Source organism: Carcharodon carcharias, chromosome 7 (assembly GCF_017639515.1).
Source record: "Carcharodon carcharias isolate sCarCar2 chromosome 7, sCarCar2.pri, whole genome shotgun sequence".
NCBI lineage: Eukaryota > Metazoa > Chordata > Chondrichthyes > Lamniformes > Lamnidae > Carcharodon > Carcharodon carcharias.
In genome coordinates this window covers 1,103,280-1,122,988 of record NC_054473.1, presented here as the reverse complement: position 1 = coordinate 1,122,988, position 19,709 = coordinate 1,103,280, and the positions used below count along the sequence as shown (strand labels likewise).

Below are 19,709 nucleotides of genomic sequence, written 5' to 3'. Positions count from 1 at the left end.
TGTAGCATGGACGAAGCAAAAGCAAACTCACTTAAATTAAAAATAATTGTTCAGCTGTAGTGGTGTGAGTGGAGGCAGCTGTTCCAGTTAGCCATATCCCTCTTGGACTGATGGCAAGGGGAGAAGAGAGGAAGAGAGTGTTCCCCTTCTGAAAAACAGTTACACTGAGGCTCTGTCTGCTTTCTCAGGTTAACATTAAATAGTCCATGGCACCATTTTGCAGAAGTGTAGGGGAGTTCTCCCTGGAGCCCTGGCCAATATTTATCCGTCAGCCTACATCATGAAAACAGCTCATCTGGTTGTTATCACATTGCTTTTTCTGGGACCTTGCTGAGTGAGAATTGGCTGCTGTGTTTCCTACATTACAGCAGTGATTACACCTCAGAAGGACTACATTGTCTGTAATGTAATTTTGAATGTCTGAGGTCAAGAAAGATGCTCCAGAAATGCAAGTTTTTCTTTTTCTTCCTTAAAACAGCAACATTAGGCAGTAAAATTTAATCTGGGATATTTTCTGAGATTTTTTGAATTGTTCGGTTTTGAGAATCTTGTTGCTTTTACTGTCCTGCAGGGATCAGGCGTATGCTTGTCACCAGAAAGTGGATGAAATCAAAGGACACAACCCACCCCCATCTCCCTGGAGAGATCGGCCCATCGAGGAGTCTCTAGTTCTCTTTGACGTAAGGAGAAATGGTGGGGTAGTTGTATTGCCTCTGTACTAGCAGTTAGAGGCCCAGGGTAATGCTCTGGGATCACAGGTTCAAATCCCACCACAGCAACTGGTGGGTTTTAAATTGTTTAATAAATTCAATTAGTTAATAAAATATCTGGAATTGAAAACTGATCTCCGTATGGGTGACATGAAACTATCATGATTGTCATAAAAACCCCATCCGGTTCAATGGAAGGAAATCTGCCATCCTTACCTGGTCTGGCCTACATGTGAATCCAGACCCACAAAGGGCAAAAAGAGTCCTTACCAGTGAGGGTTTTGGGGAGTGTGTCAGTATTACAGAGTCCCTGGAATGGATTGCAAACTAAAGTAGCCAGAAAGCCATTATGCTGGGTAATGATGTTTTTGGGGGAGGGGGGGGGGATGGTTGGTGGCTGTGCCAGGGTTGGTGCCAACTGACCGGTGATTGTTGTATGGTTCAGCTGGGAGAGTTTTAATAAATCATTTCTGTCTCAACCATGTTCTGTACAAGGGCCTGTTGTTGCCGATTGCTCCATCTAGTGAGAGTTATCGTGCTGCTAATTGCACAGTTCTGCTAGAACCATGGAGTCAAGCTGAATTTCCCACATATAGTGCCTGAGAATGCTCACCCATTACTGGTCTTCTCCCCTAGGTGTCAGTGTTATCCATTTGTGTTCCAGTCTGATCACATAACACAAATTCACTACTGTGTTGGATTAAACTGACTCAGGCTTGAATGGGTCTGCCTCAGCCTAAGCTCCCTTCTTTCTCTACCTGTCTCTCAGGAAATGCGGAAAGGGATGTTTGCAGAGGGAGAAGTAATACTTCGTATGAAACTGATTATGGAGGATGGCAAGATGGATCCAGTGGCTTACAGAATTAAATACACACCACACCATCGGACCGGGGATACCTGGTAAACAGGGCACTGGGGCTGTGCACGTTTACTATCAGTGGAATGTATTAGGGTTTTAAATTATAAACAGTGACATCCCGTGTCTAGCAGTCAGACTCGAGCACTGCTCCCAGGGTGGGGTGTGGGGTATAGGTTTGGTTTGGGGAAGGCCGCACTCCGTGCCAATAGAGGCGCCATGTTTTGCAGCTACTTTAATTCTGACTTGAGTTAAGTCAAGTGAGAAACTCAGCAATAGAATGGACTATTCAAGGTCATTATCTTTCCTGTGTGAGAAAAGCGGAAGTATTCCTCAGGCCTACAGGACAGTTTAGGTTTCCCTAGCAACCGTCCTGTCCCCTCCACCTCAGTCTCCACTCTGAAGTGCCAAGGAGCAGCTGTTTCCTGCCCACCACCAGAAACGGGAGAGAAGCCAATTGGCAACTGCTTAATGAGGTTAAAATTGCCTTAAAATCCCCCATCCATGCCCCTAAGCTGCTGTGGCCCTGTTGCTGTACACAATGCCTTAATGTGTGTCTCTTTACCACTGATTCAGGGCTTTATTTGGTGCAGTATCTTGCACTGTTATAGTGCCTGGAATTAAAAACTCTCATTGAGAGTCTGGCTCTTAGTAAGCAGCTGTCAATCTTCATATATCCAGGCTGCATTCAGCCAGCCCTTGGGTTGCCCTAACCTGACACACTCCACTTTCACTTCCTGCCCTGTCATCTTTTCTGATGTAAAGAGCATTGAGACATCTTGCTGCCTGTGACAAGGTAGAACTGCCAATTGTTGCTGCTGCTTGCCAGCTTGCATTCTGAAGCCCTCACTGACTGTCCCGTGCTGTTGCCGTGCTCTATTGCTGCATGACTACTGTGCTCAGTGTGCTCTGAATTCACTCTGCTTTTACCTGTGTTTTTAAGGTGTATCTATCCCACGTATGACTACACCCACTGTTTATGTGACTCCATTGAACATATCACACATTCGCTCTGTACCAAAGAATTCCAGGCTCGGTAAGTCAAAGTTAGGGATTAGAGAAAGTTTCTTCCCCCAATGAGGCACTGCACATGTGTAGCAGACTCCTCGGGAATGCTGCCGATTTGGGTTGTTGGCTTGGCACCTACTGGAAAGTGGGGGAGGTGGTGACGTAGCATCAATTTAAAATGGTCATCAGAAGAGTGCTTTGGAGAAGGTTGCAGGGAAAGTTGATGGAACACTGGTTTACCACAGGATGTGGTTCAGACGGGCGATTACACCTTCAAGGGAGAATTACATAGATATTTGAAGTTGATGGAATGTACAGGTCTATAGGGAGAGAGCAGGGCAGTGGGATTAGTTTGAGGATTAATACAGGTCTTTGGGGAGAGAGCGGGGCAGTGGAATTAGTTTGAGGATTGATACAGGTCTTTGGGGAGAGAGCGGGGCAGTGGGGATTAGGTTGGGGATTAATACAGGTCTTTGGGGAGAGAGCGGGGCAGTGGAATTAGTTTGGGATTGAAACAGGGCTACGGGGAGAGAGCGGGGCAGTGGGGATTAGTTTGCGATTGATGCAGGGCTATGGGAAGAATATAGGACAATGGGTTTAGTTTGGGACATACGGGGCTATGGGGAGAGTGGGGCAGTGGAATCAGTTTGGAATTCATGCAGGGCCGGTGAGGGAGAGTGGGGCAATGGGATTAGTTTGGGATTGATATGGGGCAATGGGATTAGTTTGGAATTCATGCATGGCCGGGGGAAAGAGTGGGACAGTGGGTGGGATTAACAAAAAAATAGGGAACCCAGGGCAATGCCTTAACCAATCAGTCAGCTTGCTCAGTTTGAATTTGATCAAAGCTGGGCAGTTAACTGTTCGATGCTGCATTCTTCATGGCAACACCTCCATCAGTCAGAGTCCTCTTGTCAACCAATCAGCACACTCTTCTCATGCAATATAAATTGTTGTTCCTCCATTACTGTCAGTAATTTCTTGCAAGCTATCCAGATGAGTGCAAGACAGAAAGCTTTGATATGATGTTTTTTTAAGTTGTTCATGAGATGTGGGCATCGCAGGCTACGCCAGTATTTGTTGCCCATACCTAATTGCCCTTGAGAAGGTGGTGGTGAGCTGCCTTCTTGAACCGCTGCAGTCCATGTGGTGTAGGTACACCCACAGTGCTGTTAGGAAGGGAGTTCCAGGATTTTGACCCAGCAACAGTGAAGGAACGACTATATATTTCCAAGTCAGGACGGTGAGTGATTTGGAGGGGTGGTGGTGTTCCCATCTACCTGCTCCTCTTGTCCTTCTAGATGGCAGTGGTCTTGGGTTTGGAAGGTGCTGCCTAGGGAGCCTTGGTGAGTTTCTTCAATGCAACTTGTAGATGGTACACACTGTTGCCACTGTGTGTTGGTGGTGGAGGGAGTGAATGTCTAAGTTAGTGGATGGGGTGCCAATCAAGCGTTAGGTGGAGATTGTGCCCAATGGTAATGTTATGGAACTAATAATCCAGAGATCCAGGCTAATGCTCTGGGGCCACAGGTTCAAAGCCCACCAGGTCAGCTGTTAGAATTTGAACTCAATTAATAAATCTGGAATGTAAACTAATATTAATAATGATCATGAAAGTAAAGTCGGTTGTTGTAAAAACCCATCTGGTTCACTGATGTCCTGTAGGGAAGGAAATCTGGCAGATTTCCTCAACCGGTCTGGCCTACATGTGACTCCAGATCCACAGCAATGCTCTACTTGCCTTCTGAAATGGCCTAGCAAGCCACTCAGTTCAAGGGCAGTTAGGGATGGGCAACAAAGCTGGCCTTGCCAGTGATGCCCACATCTCATGAAAGAATGAAGAAGAATTGCGGGCTGGTTTGTCCTGCGTGGTATCAAACATCTTGTTGGAGCTGGAATTATTCAGGCAGGTGAAGAGTATTCCATCACACTCCTAACTGTAGATGGTGGACAGGCTTTGGGGAGTCAGGAGGTGAGTTACTTGCTGCAGAATTCCCAGCCTCTGACCTGCTCTTGTAGCCACAGTATTTATATGGCTGTTCCAGTTCAGTTTCTGGTCAATGGTAATTTCTGGAATGTTGATAGTGGGAGATGCAGTAATGGTAATGCCATTGAATGTCAAGGGGCGATGGTTCAATTCTCTCTTGTTGGAAATGGTATTTGCCTGGTACTTGTGTGGCATAAATGGTCCTTGCCACTTATCAGGCCAAACCTGAGGTCTTGCTGCATTTGGACATGGACTGCTTCAGTATTTGAGGAGTCACGAATGGTGCTGAACATTGTGCAATCATCAACGGACATCCCCACTTCTGATCTTACGATGGAAGGAAGGTCATTGATGAAACAGCTGAAAATTATTAGACCTAGGACACTTAAGGAACTCCTGCAGTGATGTCCTGGAGCTGAGATGATTGACCTCCAACAACCAACCATCTTCCTTTGTGCTAGGTATGACTCCAACTAGCGGAGAGTTTTCCCCCTGATTTCCATTGACTCCAGTTTTGCTAGGGCTCCTTGATGCCACACTCGGTCAAGTGCGGCCTTGATATCAAGGGCAGTCACTCTCACCTCACCTCAGGCATTCAGCTCTTTTGTCCATGTTTGAACCAAGGCTTTAAACAAAGTCAGGAGCTAAGTGGCCTGGCGGAACCCAAACTGAGCATCAGTGAGCAGGGCATTGTTGAGTTAGTGCTCTTGGATAGCACTGCTGATGAGACCTGCCACTGAGAGACTGGGAGAAAGAAAATGGTGAATGTAAGAAATACATAAGCGCCTTTCAGTATGTGGAAGAGGAAAAGCAGCTTAATATTTCCAGCAGAACCCTGCTTCAATTCTCTCTGAGCAGCTGGGCAACTTGCTGGGAAGCTCCAGCATTTGCTGTTGAGTTAAAGCTCGGAATGGAGGTTTGTTCTGGCCAGTGTGGGATGAGATGACAGCTAGTCCCCATTCCGGGCCATTCCTGTTTTGCATGAGGTATCGCTGAGGGGAAGCAGGCAATCACAAGAACTCTTTTCAGTGAAGAAGAATCGAGAAAGGGATTGTCATGCTTATGCCAGAATGGTCAGAGACCTTGGTCCTCCACTTGGTGATAAATGTCCACAATTTTTAGACAGGTTCAATGGATGAGCAAACATCTCACTTCTAGCAGTAGGGGAGAGGTCTGAGACCATAACCAGTTCTTGTAAAATTTTTTTCAGGTAACATTTGTGTCTTGTTCAGAATCTCCTGCTTGGCTGTGCCTCATGCGGTGATTAGCTGTGCTGACAGGACAGTCCATGGTTCGATGCCAGGTGCTGAGTTAGTTGACCTCTGGCACAGTAACACTAATAACTGACCCCCATGTAAGGGGAGAGAAGATGTGTGCGAGGGAGGTTGAGATGCTGACTTTATGCAATATATCTCCTACAGGCGTTCATCCTACTACTGGCTGTGTAATGCTCTGGACCTGTACTGCCCTGTGCAATGGGAATATGGACGGCTGAATCTGCACTATACAGTGGTATCAAAGAGAAAGATTATCAAGCTGGTGGAGGCGGGTGTCGTGAGGTAACTGATTCTATTATATAATTTGGTTCTTTGTTCTGAGGTTGAGAGTGTTTTATAATGCAAAACTGAAACCTTGTAACCAGGCACTGTCTACAATTAAACCCCTTAATGATATTTAATCAGCAGATCGTAGGCGCATTAATATGTGGGTCTCCATAGGGCAGCTGATACTGTTGATTTTAAATCTGAAATTGATAGATTTTTGTTAACCGAAGGTATTAAGGAAATGGGGCAAAGGCATGGTAGCATAATGGTAACATTACTGGACTAGTGATCCAGAAGCCTCTACTAATTCTCTGAGACGTGAGTTTAAATCGCACCACGGCAGCTGGGAAATTTAAATCCAATTAAGTAAATAAATCTGGGATTAAAAGCTAGTCTTAGTAACAATGACCGTGAATCGATTGTGGTAAAAACCCATCTGGTTCACTATTGTCCTTTAGGGAAGGAAATCTGCTGTCCTTACCCAGTCTGGCCTACATGTGACTCAGATCCACGGCAATTGTGGTTGACTCCTAACTGCCCTTTTAAATGGCCTGTCAAGCCATTCAGTTGTATCAAAGCCATGACACAAAACTGCAATGAGGATAAAACCAAATGGACCACAGGCACCGACCTAGGTACCAGGTGCAGCAAAGGCAGACATGGCCCAGTCAAGTCTGCAAAGTCTTTTCACTAACACGTAGGGACTTGTGCCAAAATTAGGAGACCTGTCGCACAGACTAGTCAAGCAACAGCCTGACCTGAGTATTGCCAGCATTTTCTGTTTTTATTTCAGGTTTTTAGAACCAGCTTTTTTTGCTTTTATTTATAAAGCAAATTGTCAAGATCACGGAATCATACCATACAGACAATGTCCCAGACACCATCATCACCATCCCTGGGAATATCCTGTCCCACTGGCAGGGACAGGCCCAGCAGAGGTGGTGGCACAGGGAGGGAGTTGCCCTGGGAGTCCTCAACATTGATTCCAGACCTTATGAAGTCTCATAGCATCAGGTCAACCACAAGCAAAAAAATTTTCTGCTGATTACCACCTACCATCCTCCCTCAACTCATGAATCGGTACTTCTCCGTGTTAGTCACCACTTGGAAGAAGCACTGAGGATAGTAGGGTATACTCTGAGTGGAAAAACTTTAATGTCCATCACCAAGAGCTGGCTGAGTCCTAAAGGACATATTTGCCAGGCTGGGCCTGCAGCAGGTGGTGAGAGAACCATTACGTCCTTACCAATCTATTTGACAACCCATTTCCGAGCAATATATCCATGACAGTGTTGGTAAAAATGATCATAGCACAGACATTGTGGCGATGAAGTCCAATCTTCACATTGAGGATTCCTCCATTGTGTTGTGTGGTACTACTCCCATGCTAAATGGGATAGATTCAGAACAGATCTCGCGACTCAAAACCAAACATCCATGAAGTGCTGTGGGCCATCAGCAAAAACAAAAATTGTATTCAAACACATTCTGTAACCTCATGGCCTGGCATAGCCCCCACTCTACCATTACCATCAAACCAGGGGATCAACCCTGGTTCAATGAAGAGTGCAGGAGGGAATGCCAGGAGCAGCACCAGGCATACCTAAAAATGAGATGTCAACCTGGTGAAGCTACCACACAGGACTACTTGCGTGCCAAACAGCATAAGCAGCAATTGATAGACAGAGCTAAGCAATTGCACAACCAATGGATCAGATCTGAGCTCTGCAGTCTTGCAACATCCAGTCGTGCATGGTGGAGGACAATTAAACAGCTCACTGGAAGAGGACGTTCCACAAATACCCCCACCGTCAATGATTGGGGAGCCCAGCACATCAGGGTGTTGGCAAAGCTGCACCTGGAGTACTGTGTACAGTTTTGGTCCCTGTATTTAAGATAGGATATACTGGCATTGGAGGCAGTTTAAAAGAGATTCACTAGGCTGATTCCTGGGATGAAGGGGTTGGCTTATCAAGAACGGCTAAACAGGTTAGGCCTTTATTCGTTAGAGTTTAGAAGAATGAGGGGTGATCTTATTGAAACATATAAGATTCTGAGGGGGCTTGACAGGGTAGATGTTGAGAAGATGTTTCCACTAGTGGGGGATCTCGAACTAGTGGACATAGTTACAGAATAAGGGGACACTCATTTAAAACTGAGATCCGAAGGAATTGCTTCTCTGAGAGTAGTGAATGCCTGGAATTCTCTACCCTGTGGAGGCTGGATCACAAAATATTTAAGAGGAGATAGATTTTTGAAATATCAGGGAGCTGAGAGCTTTGAGGAGCTGGCACAAAAGACGGGTTGAGGCCTGGGGCAGATCAGCCATGGTCTTATTGAATGACGGGGAAGCTTGAAGGCCGAATGGCCTTCTCCTATTTCTCATGTTCGTATGTACTTATCAGTGCAAAGGATAAGGCTGAAGTCTTTGCAAGACTACCTCCTGAGGTCCTCAGTATCACAGATGCCAGTTTTCAGCCAATTTGATTCACTCCACGTAACACCAGGAAGTGACTGATTAAAGGTAATGGGCCAAAATTATGGCTGGGGTATTGAAAACTTGTGCTGCAGAACTAACCGCACCACTAGCCAAGCTGTTCCAGTACAGCTACAACATCAGCACCTATGCAACTTTGTGGAAAATTGCCCAGTGTTGTTCTGTCCACAAGAAGCAGGACAGATCCAATCCAGCCGATTATCACCTTATTTGCCTTGTCTCAATAATCAGCAAAGTGATGGAAGATTTCATAGTAATGCTATCAAATGGTGCTTGCTCAGCAATAACCTGCTCACCGATGCTCAGTTTGGGTTCTACCAGGGTCACTTGGTCCTGACCTCATTACAGAGCTCCCTAACACCCCTGTAGGTGTACCAACACAACATGGACTGCAGCAGTTTAAAAAGGTAGCTCAACACCATTTTCTCAAGGTAATTAGGGATGGACAATAAATGCTGGCCCAGCCAATGACCCTCGCATCTCATGAACAAACAAAAATGAGTGATTTAACTGAGTGGCAGAAGAATGAGCTTGCAGGGCTGATTGGTGTATCACTGTCCCTGTCTGTTCGGTTTCCATATTTGTTGGACTCTTGCCCCCTTTTCTCGATTTCTGTTATCTTATTTCTTCTCTCCGCCTGCAGGGACTGGGATGATCCCCGTTTGTTTACACTGACTGCCCTTCGCAGGAGAGGGTTCCCTCCAGACGCAATCAACAGCTTTTGTGCTAAGGTGAGATGTTCCATGTGTCATTGAACACCCTGCCTGCAAATCCCTTTATGACAATGAATTGCAACAGCTGGTTTTATGCACAGGAAGCTGAATATGATTGAGAAACTCGGACAGTGCTACCCAGGGGCAATTGTTACTGCAACTCTTCTTGGTAGGACTCTGTTAATTTTGTCCCAGATTATCGTTTCCAGAACCTTTCCCACCACCAAGGTTAAACTGATTAGTCTGTAAGTCCTGTGTTTATTCTTCCACTTTTTGTTTTGAGCGAGGATGCAACATTTGCAATTCTCTAGTTGCCTGACATTTCTCCACCCCCCGCACCCCCCCCCCCCCCCGATCTGAGGAGGATTGGGAGATTATGGCCAGTGCCTCCGCAATTTCCACTCTTTTTTCCCCCTCTATCCTCAGATGTATCTGACCCGGTCCTGGTGCCTAGTCAGCTTTAAGCACAGCCAGCCTATCCATTACCACCTCCTTATCAATATTTGGCTCATCCCATGTCACAGCTTCCTCCTCTTTCACTACAACTTGGGCAGTAGCATCTTCCTTGAAAAAGACAGATGCAAAGTACTTATTTAGTACCTCAACTGTGCCCCTACCTCCATGTGTAAATCCTCTTTTATCATTCTTTTACTATTTATTTGCCTATAGAAGAAATTTGGATTCTTTGTCATGTTAGCTCCCAGTCTCTTCTCATACTCTCTTTGCTGCTTATTTCTTTTTTCATTTTCCCTCTGAATTTTCTACATCCACCCTGGTTCTCAAGTATTATCCACCTGATCTGGGTCATAATATCATAGAAAGTTTACAGCGCAGAACGAGGCCACATGGCCCATTGTGTCTGTGCCAGTTGAAAATGAGCCACCCAGCCTAATCCTACTTTTCAGCCTTTGGTCCATAACCCTGCAGGTTACAGCACTTCAGGTCCACATCCAGACACTTTGAATTGAGTTGAGAATTTCTGCCTGCACTACCCTTTCAGGCAGTGAGTTCAAGACTCCCAAAACCCGCTGGGTGAAAAAATTCTTCCTCATCTCCCCTTTAATCCTTCTACCAATCACTTTAAATCTATGTCCCCTAGTCACTGACCTCTTATATGCCTCCTTTCTCTGTTTCATACTCTATCTCCTTCATCATCTAGGGAGCCCTGGCTTTGTTTGTCCTGCCCTTTCCCCTTTGTGGGAATGTGCTTGTCCTGATCAATCCTGAACCAGAACCATTTCTTCTTTAAATGTTCAGTTGCAATTTATCTGGGCCAGATCTGTCCTCACCCCATAAAAGTTGGCTTTCTTCCAAAACAGAAACAGAAATACCTGGAAAATCTCAGCAGGTCTGGCAGCATCGGCGGAAGAGAGCACAGTTGACGTTTCGAGTCCTCATGACCCTTCAACAGGATCATGAGGACTTGAAACGTCAACTGTGCTCTCCTCTGCTGATGCTGCCAGACCTGCTGAGTTTTTCCAGGTATTTCTGTTTCTATTTTTGTTTTGGATTTCCAGCATCCGCAGTTTTTTGCTTTTGGCTTTCTCCCAGTTAATTATTCTTACTTTAGATTGCTCCTGGTCCTTTTCCATAAAAAAGTTAACCCTTATGATACAATGACCACTCCCATAAATATTCTCCCACTGACACTTGATCCATTTGTCCCGCCTTATTCCCTAGAACCAGACTCAACAGTGCTGCTTCCTTCATTGGACTGGAAACATACTGTGTAAAAAAAAAATTCACCTGAACGCACATTAGAAACTCTTTCCCCTCTATACTATTACTATCCCAGTTAATATTCAGATAATTCCAGTCCCCCAATGCAACTATTCTATAACTTTTCTGCCTCTCCATAATTTTGTTGCAAATTTCTTCCTATCTTTCCTATAAAATACACCCAGCAATGTTATTCATTTATTTATTTTTTTATTCATTCATGGGATGTGGGCTTCGCTGGCTGGGCCAGCATTTATTACCAATCCCTAGTTGCCCTTGAGAAGGTGGTGGTGAGCTGCCTTCTTGAACCATTGCGGTCCATGTAGTGTAAGTATAGCTGTTAGGGAGGGAGTTCCAGGATTTTGACCCAGCAACAGTGAAGAAACGGTGATATATTTCCAAGTCAGGATGGTGAGTGACTTGGAGGGGAACTTCCAAGTGGTGGTGTTCCCATGTATTTGCTCCCCTTGTCCTTCTAGATGGTAGTGGCCATGGGTTTGGAAGGTGCTGTCTAAGGAGCCTTGGTGAATTCCTGCAGTGCATCTTGTAGATGGTACACACTGCTGCTACTGGGCGTTGATGGTGGAGGGAGTGAATGTTTGTGATGTGGTGCCAATCAAGCGAGCTGCTTTGTCCTGGATGGTGTCAAGCTTCTTCAGTGTTGTTGGAGTTGCGCTCATCCAGGCAAGTGGGGAGTATTCCATCACACTCCTGACTTGTGCCTTGTAGATGGTGGACAGGCTTTGGGGAGTCAGGAGGTGAATTACTTGTTGCAGGATTCCCAACCTTTGCTCTCCTGTTGTAGCCACAGTATTTATATGGCTAGTCCAGTTTAGTTTCTGCTAAATGGTAACCTCCAGGATGTTGACAGTGTGGGATTCAATGATGGTAACGCCATTGAACATCAAGGAATGATGGTTAGATTCCGACTTGTTGGAGATGGTCATTGCCTGGCACTTGTGTGGCGTGAATGTTAGTTGCCACTTGTCAGCCCAACCCTGGATATTGTCCACGTCTTGCTGCATTTGGACATGGACTGCTTCAGTGTCTGAGGAGTTGCGAATGGTGTTGAACATTGTGCAATCATCAGCGAACATCCCCACTTCTGACCTTATGACGAAAGGAAGGTCATTGTTGATGAAGCAGCTAAGGATGGTTGGGCCGAGGACACTACCCTGAGGAACTCCTGCAGTGATGTCCTGGAGCTATGATTGACCAACAACTACAACCATCTTGCTTTGTGCTAGGTATGACTCCAACCAGTGAAGAGCTTTCCCCCGATTCCCATTGACTTCAGTTTTGCTAGGGCTCCTTGATGTCACACTCGGTCAAATGTGGCCTTGATGTCAAGGGCAGTCACTCTCACCTCACCTCGGGAGTTCAGTTCTTTTTTCCATGTTTGAGTCAAGTCTGTAATGAGGTCAGGAGCTGAGTGGCCCTGATGGGGAACCCAAACTGGGCTAAGCAAGTGCCACGTGATAGCACTGTTGATGACCCCTTCCATTATTTTACCGTTGTTCAAGAGTAGACTGATGGGGCGGTGATTGGCTGGGTTGGATTTGTCCAGCTTTTTGTGTCCAGGACATAGCTGGGCAATTTTCCACATAGCTGGGTAGATGCCAGTGTTGTAGCTGCGCTGGAACAGCTTGGCTAGGGGCACGGCAAGTTCTGGAGCACAAGTTTTCAGTGCTGTTGCTGGAATATTGTCAGGGCCCATATCCTTTGCAGTATCCAGTGCCTTCAGCTATTTCTTGGTATCATGTGCAGTAAATCGAATTGACTGAAGACTGGCATCTGTGATGCTGGGGACCTCCGGAGGAGGCTGAGATGGATCATCCACTTGGCACTTCTGGCTGAAGATTGTAGCAAATGCTTCAGCCTTATCTTTTGCACTGATGTGCTGGACTCCTCCATCATTGAGGATGGGGATATTTGTGGAGCCTCTTCCTCCAGTGAGTTGTTTAATTGTCCACTACCATTCACAACTGGATGTGGCAGGACTGCAGAGCTTAGATCTGATCCATTGGTTGTGGGATCGCTTAGCTCTGTCTATCACTTGCTGCTTATGCTGCTTGACACGCAAGTAGTCCTGTGTTATAGTTCACCAGCTTGACTCCTCATTTTTAGGTATGCCTGGTGCTGTTCCTGACATGCCCTCCTGCACTCTTCATTGAACCAGGGCTGATGCTCTGACTTGGTGGCAGTGGTAGAGTTGGGGATATGCTGGGCCATGAGGTTACAGATTGTGCTTGAGTACAATTCTGCTGCTGCTGGTGGCCCAAAGCGTCTGATGGATGCCCAGTCTTGAGTCGCTAGATCTGTTTGAAATCTATCCCATTTAGCACACAATGGAGGGTATCCTCATTGTCTCCACAAAGACTGGTCACTCCTAACGATACTGTCATGGTTGCAGCTGCAGCAGACTGGTTAGTGAGGATGAGTATATTTTTCCCCCTTGTTGGTTCTGTCATCACCTGCCGCAGACCCAGTCTAGCAGCATTTAGGACTCTGCCAGTTCGGTCAGTGGTGGTGCTAGAAGTCCCCCAGAGTACATTCTGCACCCTTGCCACCCTCGGTGCTCCCTCCAAGTGGTGTTCAACATTCAGGTGGTACATGGTAATCAGCGGGAGGTTTCCTTACCCATGTTTAACCTGGTGTTGCTGTGTACCAGTGTGCTACTACCTCTGCTGCCGGTCGGACAGGACATACCCAGGGATGGTGATGGTGTTATCTGTAATATCTGGGACATTATATGTCAGATATGATTCTGTGAGAACTTTGTTAGGCTATTGCTAGTCTGTGAGACAGCTCTCCCATCCCCCAGATGTCGACAGGGCTGAGTTTGCCTACAAGTGCCTAGGTATTTTGCCTCTGGTGCCTAGGTCGATGTCGGGAGGTCCATCCAGTTTCATTCCTTTTTTGAGGACTTTGTAGCAGTTTGTTACAACTAGGCCGTTTCAGGGGGTATTTAAGAGTAAAGCACATTTCTGTGGGGCCTGGAGTCACATGTAATGCCCTTTCCTAAAGGGGAAGGTTAATGAACCAGACGATGGTTTCATGGTCATCATTAGACTTTTAATCCCAGATTTTTATTGAATTCAAATCCCACCATCTGCTGTGGCAGGATTCGAGCCCAGGTTCCTAGAGCATTCCCCGGGATTACTAGCCCAGAGGCTTTACGACTAGGCCATCATCTACTGTTTATTTTCTCTAGCCAGATAGGTTCTGTTCTTGAGGACATTCTCTCTCTCCAGCACTGCAATGTTATCCTTAATACTGCAACCCCTCCCCATTCCTTTTCTTCCCTATCTTTCCTGAACGCCCTGTACAAGAATATTTAATATTCAGTCTTGCTTTTTTTTTGACCCAGGCTTCTGCTATCACCACAACATCATATTCTCACATGGGTCCCTGCACATGCAGTTCCCCAACCCTATTTACCACATTCTGTGCTATCCCACATATGCTGTGTAAATCTAATTTAGACCTTGTCACATTCCTTCCTACTCTGATCCCACCTAATGCCGTACTGTTTCTTACTGTACTGCCAGCTGTCTCTCCAGCTCAGTGCCTCAATCCAGTCAGCTCACTGAGATGATGTCTCAGTAGATGGTTTCAGTTACTTTCTCTCTTCCTCCCATAGGTCGGAGTGACAGTTGCCCAGACAACAATGGAGCCACACCTGCTAGAGTCGTGTGTACGAGATATTCTCAATGAGACAGCAGCACGGGCAATGGCTGTTCTCGAGCCACTCAAAGTTACCATAACAAACTTCCCATCTGACCAGGTAATATTTGTGTCACATTGTCTGGAAGTCTGCATTCCTTTGTAGGTGTTGACTTTTAAATGCAGGAATATGTGTCTTTTAAGGATGTTCTGATAATGCATTTTGTTTTGGCACTGTTTGTAAATGATGGAGTTTACCGAACAGCACTTGCTCCGAACAGCACAGTTACTGCAAATGCGCCAAGAATTGCATTGTAACTGCACATGCTCAGTCGATCTTTTTCAATCACAATGCTGCATCGCTCGCCACTCGACACCTTCATACTCTCCAACTCGCCCCCGCTCTCCCAACTCCCTCCAACTCACCCCCCCACTCTCCCTCTAACTCACCCCCGCTCTCCCAACTCCCTCCAATTCACCCCCCCTCCAACCAACTCACTCCCGCCCCCCCAACTCCCTCCAATTCACCCCCCACTCTCCCTCCAACTCGCCCCCGCTCTCCCAACTCCCTCCAACTCACGTCCCCACTCTCCAACCAACTCACTCCCGCCCCCCCAACTCCCTCCAATTCACCCCCCACTCTCCCTCCAACTCACTCCCCCGCCCCCCCAACTCCCTCCAATTCACCCCCCACTCTCCCTCCAACTCACCCCCGCTCTCCCAACTCCCTCCAATTCACCCCCCCACTCTCCCTCCAACTCACTCCCCCGCCCCCCCAACTCCCTCCAATTCACCCCCCACTCTCCCTCCAACTCGCCCCCGCTCTCCCAACTCCCTCCAACTCACGTCCCCACTCTCCAACCAACTCACTCCCGCCCCCCCAACTCCCTCCAATTCACCCCCCACTCTCCCTCCAACTCACTCCCCCGCCCCCCCAACTCCCTCCAATTCACCCCCCACTCTCCCTCCAACTCACCCCCGCTCTCCCAACTCCCTCCAATTCACCCCCCCACTCTCCCTCCAACTCACTCCCCGCCCCCCCCAACTCCCTCCAATTCACGTCCCCCACTCTCCCTCCAACTCGCCCCCGCTCTCCCAACTCCCTCCAACTCACCCCCCCACTCTCCAACCAACTCACCCCCGCCCCCCCAACTCCCTCCAATTCACCCCCCACTCTCCCTCCAACTCACTCCCCCGCCCCCCCAACTCCCTCCAATTCACGTCCCCACTCTCCCTCCAACTCACCCCCGCTCTCCCAACTCCCTCCAATTCACCCCCCCACTCTCCCTCCAACTCACTCCCCCGCTCCCCCAACTCCCTCCAATTCACCCTCCACTCTCCCTCCAACTCACCCCCGCTCTCCCAACTCCCTCCAATTCACCCTCCACTCTCCCTCCAACTCACCCCCGCTCTCCCAACTCCCTCCAATTCACCCTCCACTCTCCCTCCAACTCACCCCCGCTCTTCCAACTCCCTCCAATTCACCCCCCCACTCTCCCTCCAACTCACTCCCCCGCCCCCCCAACTCCCTCCAATTCACCCCCCCACTCTCCCTCCAACTCGCCCCCGCTCTCCCAACTCCCTCCAACTCACGTCCCCACTCTCCCTCCAACTCGCCCCCGCTCTCCCAACTCCCTCCAATTCACCCCCCCACTCTCCCTCCAACTCGCCCCCGCTCTCCCAACTCCCTCCAACTCACCCCCCCACTCTCCAACCAACTCACTCCCGCTCTTCCAACTCCCTCCAATTCACCCCCCCACTCTCCCTCCAACTCACTCCCGCTCTCCCAACTCCCTCCAACTCACACCCCACTCTCCCTCCAACTCGCCCCCGCTCTCCCAACTCCCTCCAATTCACCCCCCCCACTCTCCCTCTAACTCACTCCCGCTCTCCCAACTCCCTCCAATTCACCCCCCCACTCTCCAACCAACTCACTCCCGCTCTTCCAACTCCCTCCAATTCACCCCCCCACTCTCCAACCAACTCACTCCCGCTCTCCCAACTCCCTCCAATTCACCCCCCACTCTCCCTCCAACTCACCCCCGCTCTCCCAACTCCCTCCAATTCACCCCCCACTCTCCCTCCAACTCGCCCCCGCTCTCCCAACTCCCTCCAATTCACCCCCCACTCTCCCTCCAACTCGCCCCCGCTCTCCCAACTCCCTCCAATTCACCCCCCCACTCTCCCTCCAACTCACTCCCCCGCCCCCCCCAACTCCCTCCAATTCACCCCCCACTCTCCCTCCAACTCGCCCCCCGCTCTCCCAACTCCCTCCAATTCACCCCCCCACTCTCCCTCCAACTCACTCCCCCGCCCCCCCAACTCCCTCCAATTCACCCCCCACTCTCCCTCCAACTCGCCCCCGCTCTCCCAACTCCCTCCAACTCACGCTCCCACTCTCCCTCCAACTCGCCCCCGCTCTCCCAACTCCCTCCAATTCACCCTCCACTCTCCCTCCAACTCACCCCCGCTCTCCCAACTCCCTCCAATTCACCCCCCCACTCTCCAACCAACTCACTCCCCCGCCCCCCCAACTCCCTCCAATTCACCCCCCCACTCTCCCTCCAACTCACTCCCGCTCCCCCAACTCCCTCCAATTCACCCCCCACTCTCCCTCCAACTCGCCCCCCGCTCTCCCAACTCCCTCCAATTCACCCCCCACTCTCTCTCCAACTCACCCCCGCCCCCCCAACTCCCTCCAACTCACACCCCACTCTCCCTCCAACTCACTCCCGCTCCCCCAACTCCCTCCAACTCACCCCCCACTCTCCCTCCAACTCGCCCCCGCTCTCCCAACTCCCTCCAACTCACACCCCACTCTCCCTCCAACTCACTCCCGCTCCCCCAACTCCCTCCAACTCACCCCCCACTCTCCCTCCAACTCGCCCCCGCTCTCCCAACTCCCTCCAACTCACACCCCCACTCTCCAACCAACTCACCCCCGCTCTCCCAACTCCCTCCAATTCACCCCCCCTCCAACCAACTCACTCCCGCTCTCCCAACTCCCTCCAATTCACCCCCCACTCTCCCTCCAACTCACCCCCGCTCTCCCAACTCCCTCCAATTCACCCCCCCACTCTCCCTCCAACTCGCCCCCGCTCTCCCAACTCCCTCCAATTCACCCCCCACTCTCCCTCCAACTCACCCCCGCTCTCCCAACTCCCTCCAATTCACCCCCCCTCCAACCAACTCACTCCCGCCCCCCCAACTCCCTCCAATTCACCCCCCACTCTCCCTCCAACTCGCCCCCGCTCTCCCAACTCCCTCCAATTCACCCCCCACTCTCCCTCCAACTCACCCCCGCTCTCCCAACTCCCTCCAACTCACGTCCCCACTCTCCAACCAACTCACTCCCGCCCCCCCAACTCCCTCCAACTCACGTCCCCACTCTCCAACCAACTCACTCCCGCCCCCCCAACTCCCTCCAACTCACGTCCCCACTCTCCAACCAACTCACTCCCGCCCCCCCAACTCCCTCCAATTCACCCCCCACTCTCCCTCCAACTCACCCCCGCTCTCCCAACTCCCTCCAATTCACCCCCCACTCTCCCTCCAACTCACCCCCGCTCTCCCAACTCCCTCCAATTCACCCCCCCACTCTCTCTCCAACTCACCCCCCGCCCCCCCAACTCCCTCCAATTCACCCCCCCTCCAACCAACTCACTCCTGCCCCCCCAACTCCCTCCAACTCACACCCCACTCTCCCTCCAACTCACCCCCGCTCTCCCAACTCCCTCCAACTCACACCCCACTCTCCCTCCAACTCGCCCCCGCTCTCCCAACTCCCTCCAATTCACCCCCCACTCTCCCTCCAACTCGCCCCCGCTCTCCCAACTCCCTCCTACTCACGTCCCCACTCTCCAACCAACTCACTCCCGCCCCCCCAACTCCCTCCAATTCACCCCCCACTCTCCCTCCAACTCGCCCCCGCTCCCCCAACTCCCTCCAATTCACCCCTCCACTCTCCCTCCAACTTGCCCCCCACTCTCCCTCCAACTCTCCCTCCAACTTGCCCTCCCCACTCTCCCTCCAACTCTCCCCCGCTCCCCCCAACTCCCTCCAATTCACCCCCCCCACTCTCCAACCAACTCACCCCCGCTCCCCCAACTCCCTCCAATTCACCCCCCCACTCTCCCTCCAACTCACTCCCCCGCCCCCCCCAACTCCCTCCAACTCACGTCCCCACTCTCCCTCCAACTCACCCCCGCTCTCCCAACTCCCTCCAACTCACGTCCCCACTCTCCCTCCAACTCACTCCTGCCCCCCCAACTCCCTCCAATTCACCCCCCCACTCTCCCTCCAACTCACTCCTGCCCCCCCAACTCCCTCCAATTCACCCCCCCACTCTCCCTCCAACTCGCCCCCGCTCTCCCAACTCCCTCCAATTCACCCCCCACTCTCCCTCCAACTCACCCCCGCTCTCCCAACTCCCTCCAATTCACCCCTCCACTCTCCCTCCAACTCGCCCCCGCTCTCCCAACTCCCTCCAATTCACCCCCCCACTCTCCCTCCAAATTGCCCCCGCTCTCCCAACTCCCTCCAATTCACCCCTCCACTCTCCCTCCAACTTGCCCCCCACTCTCCCTCCAACTCTCCCTCCAACTTGCCCTCCCCACTCTCCCTCCAACTCTCCCCCGCTCCCCCAACTCCCTCCAATTCACCCCCCCACTCTCCCTCCAACTCGCCCCCGCTCTCCCAACTCCCTCCAATTCACCCCCCACTCTCCCTCCAACTTGCCCCCACTCTCCCTCCAACTTGCCCCCACTCTCCCTCCAACTTGCCCCCACTCTCCCTCCAACTCACCCCCCACTCTCCCTCCAACTCGCCTCCCCCCACTGTCCCTCCAATTCAACTCCCCCACTCTCCTGATCACTCGCGTCCTCTGAATTGCCTGTTCCTCTCTTGACAGCCCTCGCACCTTCCAACTCACCCCCAGTCTCTCCGACTCCCTCGCACCCTCCAACTTACCCGTCACTCTCCTAAGTCTCTCGAACTCACCCCCTAACTCC

General features: G+C 50.3%; 1 protein-coding gene across 2 annotated transcripts in view; it reads left to right on the top strand.

Annotated features, from left to right (window-relative positions):
- Window positions 1–19,709, top strand: part of qars1 (glutaminyl-tRNA synthetase 1) — a 96,261-nt gene that overhangs the window by 52,524 nt on the left and 24,028 nt on the right. For both annotated transcript variants that reach the window (XM_041192016.1, XM_041192017.1), the window contains 6 exons: window positions 572–680; window positions 1,480–1,610; window positions 2,510–2,602; window positions 5,983–6,120; window positions 9,246–9,333; window positions 14,678–14,821. In XM_041192016.1, the coding sequence (XP_041047950.1) occupies window positions 572–680; window positions 1,480–1,610; window positions 2,510–2,602; window positions 5,983–6,120; window positions 9,246–9,333; window positions 14,678–14,821 (703 nt within the window). The remainder of the gene's footprint in view (window positions 1–571; window positions 681–1,479; window positions 1,611–2,509; window positions 2,603–5,982; window positions 6,121–9,245; window positions 9,334–14,677; window positions 14,822–19,709) is intronic.